This window comes from Manis pentadactyla, chromosome 13 (assembly GCF_030020395.1).
Source record: "Manis pentadactyla isolate mManPen7 chromosome 13, mManPen7.hap1, whole genome shotgun sequence".
NCBI classification, from domain to species: Eukaryota; Metazoa; Chordata; class Mammalia; order Pholidota; family Manidae; genus Manis; species Manis pentadactyla.
The window spans coordinates 22,101,445-22,110,327 of NC_080031.1; the positions used below are offsets into that span (position 1 = coordinate 22,101,445).

General features: G+C 38.7%; 1 protein-coding gene across 1 annotated transcript; it reads left to right on the top strand.

Annotated features, from left to right (window-relative positions):
* The first annotated feature begins 7,374 nt into the window (after positions 1-7,374).
* LOC118923544 (olfactory receptor 4C11) lies at positions 7,375-8,301 on the top strand. The gene has a single exon (XM_036907489.2). It carries the CDS (start codon positions 7,375-7,377, stop codon positions 8,299-8,301), a length of 927 nt encoding a protein of 308 aa, XP_036763384.2.
* The last annotated feature ends 582 nt before the right edge of the window (positions 8,302-8,883 follow it).

An 8,883-nucleotide genomic window follows, 5' to 3' on the forward strand; every position in this document is an offset into this window, starting at 1 on the left:
ATAACAGTGGGGAGAGTGGGCATCCCTGTCTAGTTCCCAATCTCAGCGGAAATGCTTTCAGCTTCTCGCTGTTCAATATAATGTTGGCTGTGGGTTTTTCATAGATGGCCTTTATAATGTTGAGGTACTTGCCCTCTATTCCCATTTTGCTGAGAGTTTTTATCATGAATGGATGTTGAACTTTGTCAAATGCTTTTTCAGCATCTATGGAGATAATCATGTGGTTTTTGTCTTTCTTTTTTTGATGTGGTGGATGATATTGATGGACTTTCGTATGTTGTGCCATCCTTGCATCCCTGGGATCAATCACACTTGGTCATGGTGTACGATGGTTTTGATGTATTTTTGAATTCGGTTTGCTAAAATTTTGTTGGGTATTTTTGTGTCTATGTTCATCAGGGATGTTGGTCTGTAGTTTTCTATTTTGGTGGTGTCTTTGCCTGGTTTTGGTATTAGGGTGATGTTAGCTTCATAGAATGAGTTTGGGAGTATCCCCTCCTCTTCTATTTCTTGGAAAACTTTAAGGAGAATGGGTATTATGTCTTCCCTGTATGTGTGATAAAATTCTGAGTTAAATCCATCTGGCCCGGGCGTTTTGTTCTTTGGTAGTTTTTTGATTACCTCTTCAATTTCGTTGCTGGTAATTGGTCTATTTAGATTTTCTGTTTCTTTTTGGGTCAGTCTTGGAAGGTTGTATTTTTCTAGGAAGTTGCCTATTTCTCCTAGGTTTCCCAGCTTGTTAGCATATAGGTTTTCATAGAAGTCTCTAATAATTCTTTGTATTTCTGCGGGGTCCGTCGTGATTTTTCCATTCTCATTTCTGATACTGTTGATTTGTGTTGACTCTCTTTTCTTCTTAATAAGTCTGGCTAGAGGCTTATCTATTTTGTTTATTTTCTTGAAGAACCAGCTCTTGGTTTCATTGATTTTTTTATTGTTTTATTCTTCTCAATTTTATTTATTTCTTTTCTGTTCTTTATTATGTCCCTCCTTCTGCTGACCTTAGGCCTCATTTGTTCTTCTTTTTCCAATTTCTATAATTGTGACATTAGACCGTTCATTTGGGATTGCTCTTCCTTTTTTAAATATGCTTGGATTGCTATATACTTTCCTCTTAAGACTGCTTTTGCTGTGTCCCACAGAAGTTGGGGCTTAGTGTTGTTGTTGTCATTTGTTTCCATATATTGCTGGATCTCCATTTTGATTTGGTCATTGATCCATTGATTATTTAGGAGCATGTTGTTAAGCCTCCATGTGTTTGTGAGCCTTTTTGCTTTCTTTGAACAGTTTATTTCTAGTTTAATGCCTTTGTTGTCTGAAAAGTTGGTTGGTAGGATTTCAATCTTTTGGAATTTACTGAGGCTCTTTTTGTGGCCTAGTATGTGGTCTATTCTTGAGAATGTTCCGTGTGCACTTGAGGAGAATGTGTACCCTGTTGCTTTTGGATGTGGAGTTCTCTAGATGTCTGTTAGGTCCATCTGTACTAGTGTTTTGTTCAGTGCCTCTGTATCCTTACTTATTTTCTGTCTGGTGGATCTGTCCTTTGGAGTGAGTGGTGTGTTGAAGTCTCCTAAAATGAATGCATTGCATTCTATTTCCTCCTTTAGTTCTGTTAATATTTGTTTCAGGTATGTTGGTGCTCCTGTATTGAATGCATATATATTTATAATGGTTATATCCTCTTGATGGTCTGAGCCCATTATCATAATGTAATGTCCTTATTTGTCTTTTGTTACTTTCTTTATTTTGAAGTCTGTTTTGTCTGATACCAGAATTGCAACACATCCTTTCTTGTCTCTGTTGTTTGCTTGAAATATCTTTTTCCATCCCTTGACTTTAAGTCTGTGCGCGTCTTTGGGTTTGAGGTGAGTCTCTTGTAAGCAGCATATGGATGGATCTTGCTTTTTTATCCATTCTATTACTCTGTGTCTTTTGATTGGTGCATTCAGTCCGTTTACATTTATGGTGATTATTGGAAGGTATGAATTTATTGCCATTGCAGGCTTTAAGTTTGTGGTTACCAAAGATTTAGGGTTAGCTTCTTTACTATCTTACTGCCTAACTTAACTCGCTTGTTGAGCTATTATAAACACAGTCTGATGATTCTTTATTTCTCCTCCTTCTTATTCCTCCTCCTCCCTTCTTCATATGTTGGGTGTTTTGTTCTGCACTCTTTTTAGGAGTGCTCCCATCTAGAGCAGTCCCTGTAAGATGCCCTGTAGAGGTGGTTTGTGGGAGGCAAATTCCCTCAACTTTTGCTTGTCTGGGAATTGTTTAATCCCTCCTTCATATTTAAATGATCTTCGTGCTGGATGCAGTAGTCTTGGTTTGAGGCCCTTCTGTTTCATTCTATTAAGTATATCATGCCATTCTCTTCTGGCCTGTAGGGTTTCTGTTGAGAAGTCTGATGATAGCCTGATGGATTTTCCTTTGTAGGTGACCTTTTTTTCCTCTCTGGCTGCCTTTAATATTTTTTCTTGTCTTTGATCTTTGCCATTTTAATTATTATGTTTCTTGGTGTTGCCCTCCTTGGATCCCTTGTCATGGGAGTTCTGTGTACCTCTGTGGTCTGAGAGGCCATTTCTTCCCCTAGTTTGGGGAAGTTTTCAGCAATTATTTCTTCAAAGATATTTTCTATCCCTTTTTCTGTCTCTTCTTCTTCTGCTATTCCAATGATGCGTGTATTATTCCTTTTTGATTGGTCACTCAGCTCTCTTAAAATTCTTTCATTCCTGTAGATCCTTTTATCTCTGTCTGCATCAGCTTCTCTGCGTTCCTGTTCTCTGTTTTCTAGTCCATTAATGGTCTCTTGCATCTCGTCCATTCTGTTTTGAAGTCCTTCCAGAGCTTGTTTTATTTCTGAATTCTCCTTCCTTAGTTCTTGCATATTTCTCTGCAAGTCCATCAGCATGGTTATGACTTTTTTTTGAATTCTTTTTCAGGAAGACTGGCTAAATCTATCTCCCCAGGTTCCTTCTCAGGGGAAGATGTAGCAGATGCTGAAGCTGTCTGGGTTAGTCTTGTCTGGATCATATTTTTTTGCCCTTTCATGTTGACAGGTGCTATTGACTGTCAGCTGGGAGGGCCAAAATTTTCACTTGCTACTGGCCTTTCTTTACTGGGACAACTACGACCCCTAGTGGCTTGTGTTGGGTAATTGCGTGTAGAGTGGGTCTTTGTGTCTTGCCTGGCCGGAAGGGAGGAATTTCCCTTTCTGTGGGCGGAATTTGTCTCAGGCTGCTTCTCTGCTTTCGCAGCGCCCATTGGGGTAATGGATGGGGGGGCTGTTTGACTGTTTGCCTCCATGAGGGGTCTCAGAGCTGTTGCCCAGGGGGTTAGTGCGCCCAGTTTTCCCTGTAATTTCCAGCTGCTGTACTGTGACCTGGGTTGTTTCCGTCAAGCTGTTAAGTCCCTGTCCCTTTAAGGCTTTCAAAAAGCCCCCGCTTTTCTTTGTCACAGGGGCATCAGCTTCGGCACCCGCTCAGAGGTCTTACTCCCTGTTCCCCCAGTATCCAGGGCCCCCTGGGCACGTACTGTGTCTGCGCTCTGGCCCGGATGGCTGGGGCTGGGTGTTCGGCAGTCCTGGGCTCCGTCTCCCTCCCGCTCTGCCTATTGTTCTCCCGCCGGGAGCTGGGGGGAGGGGCGCTCGGGTCCCGCCGGGCCGGGGCTTGTGTCTCACCCCTTTCACCAGTTGCTGGGTTCTCGCTGGTGTAGCTGCAGTCTGGCCACTGTCCTGCGTCTTCTGGTCTCTCTTTTAGGGCTAGTTGTTTGTTGTATTTTCAAAAGTATATATGTTTTTGGGAGGAGATTCCCACTGTCCTACTCACGCCGCCATGTTGGCTCCCCAGATGGACGTTTTGTACGAAAACCCTCAGCTGAGGTTTGCCTGCTATTCTGATATTCTGATACTCAAGGTTAAGGGTTGTGGATTATTTGGAGAAAGACCACAGAGGTGAGAGGCCATTTTCATCATATCATATCAGTGGGAACATAATCTCAATGTGACTTATCACTGTTGCTATTAATCTTGGTCATCTGACTGAAGTAGTGCTGTCATATGTCCCCTTTGTGAAGTCACGCCCTCCCCACTCCACATGTGCCTTTCAGAAGGAAGTCACCATGTACGGCCCAAACTTAAGACGTGGAGAGTTTGAGGGCAGAATATCTTCATAAATCATTTTGAATTATTTGGTCTATTCTCCTCTATCAATTTATTTATTTTTTCAAATATTTTTATCGTTTTAACTCATAAATAATTATTTTATACTTTGGGTTATGTTTAAATTTTGTGTTATTCATTTTGATGCTGAAATATTTTCCAGCTTTGGGCACTGGGGCATTTTTCATAGGCTCCTGTGTTCCCTTTGGCATATCTTCAACATGATGTGAGTATATGTGTGTGTGTGTGTGTGTGTGTGTGTGTGTGTATGTGTGTTAGCACTTGCTTACCTTCTAACATTACAATATGCCTTAGGTCCTCTTATACATTCCCTGTCCCAAACCTAGAATCAGTCATTTTTTCATGAAACCCTATTTCATTTTATTGAAGAAGGCATAAGAAACTCAGTCCTGGGCACTAGGTGATCATTAGTTTTTCTAGCCAAAAGATGTCATTTAGGGCAAAATATCCATCTAATTGCAAGAAGAGACCATCTTTTTTCCATGATGTAGTAATACATATTGGAGATTAAATTGTTTATCACATCAGGCCCATGTTTCTTAACTAGGAAGGGGAGGGACACTTCAGGGAATGACGTTCCCCAGACTCTGATATTTTGCATCATTCATGTTTAAGTACTCCTCCAGGGAAGGCAGATGTGAAGCATTTCCCAGTCAGAATCCTGTGTGAGAGTGGATTCAGAAAGTGTGGGATGAATCTGGAACAGTCTTAGCCTGAAATCTGGCATGTAGGGGAGAACCTAGTCTCTTAGTGAGATCAAAGATACTCTGGTTCCAGATAATCAGATGGAATTTTAGAAGCACTTCTTTATGTAATTTGAGCAGAGGGTGCCTACGGTGTCTTCGGAAGAAAAGAGGGAAACTGAACATTCACATCTCTGCATAAGCTTTTACGAAGCTGGTAAATTTGAATTGGGGATTAAGCTAGTTGTATTTCTTACTTGGAAGATGAGTCTGATCAATACCACTGTAAGTATCTCATACACACAACACATTGGTGGAAGGATGGAATGTTTAGGACATTTCTAGGAGCGCCTTGCATTCTACAGTGAGGTGATGGAAATGAAACGTGTGCACAGCAGCTCCTGATGGAAATGGGAACTAATAGGTAAGGGCTATCGGAGTTGAGCAAATGGAAATAATGTAAGTTGGGTGTTCCTGTAAATGCTTCCTGGAGATGATAATTTTGATGTGGATATGGCAGAATGCAGGCTACCCTTTTTCTCAATGGTAACTGAATATAGAATAGTATAGAACACTATCTAATTGTAGGTATGGGATATTTACTTAATTCTGGTTCTTCATTCAACAAATATTTTTTTATCACCTGCATTTACTTAGTTGCTGGAATTCATACTTTATTGGCCAAAATTCTCATCCTTATGTTACTTCAATCTAAAATATGGCATTTTGGGTATATAATTTTAAAATATGTGCATATTTGTATGTCTATGAATCTATATATAAGTATAAATGTATATACACACACATGCATATAATCCACATAATTTATGTATATTTATTAGTGGATTCACATAAACCATGCGAATTATGCATATGTACCTATCTATGTATCTATATATATGTATAGATATACAAATACAGATATTTAATATTTTATTCATAATTGCTATAAACCACCAAAAATGTTTGTATGTTTAAGAGCTTTCACAAGAGCATGCTTGGAAAACATCCAAGAAAGCCAGCAAACATGTAGTTAATGTCATTGTGGTGGTGTATGATACGACTGAAAAGCACCGAGTTCCAGAATTACCTCGATAGTGGACTCACCACCTTAAACATTTGGGTCATATTTTTGCTTTAAAAAATATTGTTGACCTTCCTGCTTATACCACTAAAAAGTTGTGATGGGTCAATGATATGCCAGTGTGAATAATAAACCATCTCTTCGGATACAGTTTTAAAAGCTGAACTTTCTAGTGAATCACAATCATCATGATAGTGATGTATTACCAAAGTTTATGGAAGGGCAGTTGCTAACAATTAGGTATTGCTCACATCTCTAATGCAAAGAATGCAGCTTCTTTACACAGGGAGTACACGTACATGCCTTGTATTCATGTGCAATTCATTTATATAATTGTGTGTTTAAGTGTGCTATTTATCCTTATTAATTATTAATAAATCTTAGTTCTCTTTTTATGTCTATCTTTTCTTACTTGAAATCAAAGTACAGGAAGCTCAAGATATATTATCATAAGAATTCTACTGAAAAGTTTCAGGGATGATTTGGAGTTTCCTGAGCTCATTTTTCAACGCCTGGTGCTCAATAGTAAACCAGAAATTTCAATACATATTCTGATTTACAGCAAATTTTCCCTTGTATTTTTCCTTCATTTTAGTCTCAGTGACTCTTATGCATTAATGAAACATATTGAAAGACCAAGAAAAACAATGAATACGGGAAGGATTTAACTTTTGACAACATAACATAGTAAAAAAGTACAAAATTTAATAGAACTGAATATCTAAACAATTAGAGGAGTATGAGAGGTAAAATGAAAGGAAATAAACTTATTTCAGGCAACACATATAGGGAAGTCTCATGATGGGCAGTTGGCTGGGTGTTCATTGATAAAATGTGATGTTTATTGTGTGTCTCTCCACCTACACCACATCTCCTATATGTGCAACTGTGTTTAGGTTTATTAAGAAAGACTCCAAATTGTTTAGACAATCATTCTTTCATATTTACATATTTTCAGACAGTATTTTATAACTGGACTTGGTTCAAGGAATGTACAATCATACTGAGTAAATCATGCAAAAGTTTTCTTACCTTCTGCAGCATGGCCCTCCGATATTGACAAGTCCTTGATGAAAACTCCAGAAAGCACTCAGCTGAAGAAGTGACTTACTCATGCCAAATCACCCCAGTTAGTGATTATTATGTGTGAAGAATCATTGATTGTTTCATATTTGTCTAATTTTATTTCAATGTTTTCATATACAGTTAGGTAAATGGATCAAATAAATATTATTGATTCCACTGTCATCGTGGTGGCATATGATGTGAGATCAAAGATAAAACAATTCATAGCAGGTAAGTGATTATCCATTGATAAGCAACCAAGCATATACATTTGACCACCAAATATGCATTCATTTCATAAAATTTTTTTATTTCTCCTTTGAAGATTATTCCTAAGCTGTGCTTTCACCACATCAACTAAAATGACACAACAAAATAGCAGCATAACTGAATTCATACTCTTAGGACTGACACAGGATCCTATGAAGCAGAAAATGGTCTTTGTAATCTTCCTCGTATTCTATGTAGGAACAGTAGTGGGGAATTTGCTTATTATTGTGACCATCAAGTCCAGCCAAACACTTGGGAGCCCCATGTACTTCTTCCTGTTTTATTTGTCCCTTGCTGATTCCTGCTTTTCAACTTCCACAGCCCCTAGACTAATTGTGGATGCTCTCTCCGCGAAGAAAATCATATCTTATAATGAGTGCATGACTCAAGTCTTTGCACTACATTTGTTTGGCTGCATGGAGATCTTTGTCCTCATCCTCATGGCCGTTGACCGCTATGTGGCCATCTGCAAGCCCTTGCGGTACCCAATCATCATGAGTCGGCAAGTCTGCATCATTCTGATTGTTCTTGCGTGGATTGGGTCTTTTATACATTCTATGGCTCAGATTATCCTGGCCTTGAAGTTGCCTTTCTGTGGACCCAATTTGATTGATCATTTTTTTTGTGATATGCAGCCCTTATTGAAACTTGCATGCATGGACATTTATGTGATCAACCTGCTGTTGGTGTCTAATAGTGGGGCCATTTGCTCAAGCAGTTTTGTGATTCTGATGATCTCATACATTGTCATCTTACATTCTCTGCGAAACCACAGTGCAGAAGGGAGGAAAAAAGCTCTCTCCACTTGCACTTCCCACATCACTGTAGTGATCTTATTCTTTGGTCCATGTATATTCATCTATACACGTCCCCCAACCACTTTCCCTATGGACAAGATGGTGTCTGTATTTTATACTATTGGGACACCCTTCCTCAACCCCCTGATCTACACACTGAGAAATGCAGAAGTGAAAAATGCCATGAGAAAGCTATGGCATATCAAAATTACTTCTACTTAAGCAAAAGATGAACTGCGGGCCTTGGCTGAGTACTTAATGAGTCATGGTTTGACTGAATCTCTACAGATCAATATCATAGTGTGTATCCTGACTCCCCCATGCATTCAACTACAATGCACTTGACCTCCTTACTTTTTTCTGTGTTTCTGTCCTCAAATATATGTGTATATATATATGTATATATATATATATATATACACAAACACACACACATACATACATAATCACAACTGTTTCAACATGTGATGATCCATAAATAAAGTGTAACTAGTTTGTTGTGACTTATAATTCCCTCCAGAACACATTTGAAACAAGGTTTCCTGCTTTCTCTTGAACACTTGCAAAGCAAAGGAACTCACTTTGTGTATCAAGAAGTTCACTTCATTTTATCATTCATTTGGCTATGAAATGTTCCATACTACTGTATCAAAGACTCTTTAATGTAATGATATTCTATTATAGTCCTGATTGCTTTTTTGGCTCTTAAGATGGCTGAGACTTATGTATGGGGTTTTTATAAATGTAGTGTTAAAAAGGCATGGGATATTCAGCTATTTACATGATTGATGTATAGGGACTACA

Coding starts and splice junctions, on each gene's coding strand:
- LOC118923544 (XM_036907489.2), top strand. CDS start 7,375: ATGACACAACAAAATAGCAGCATAACTGAATTCATACTCTTAGGACTG.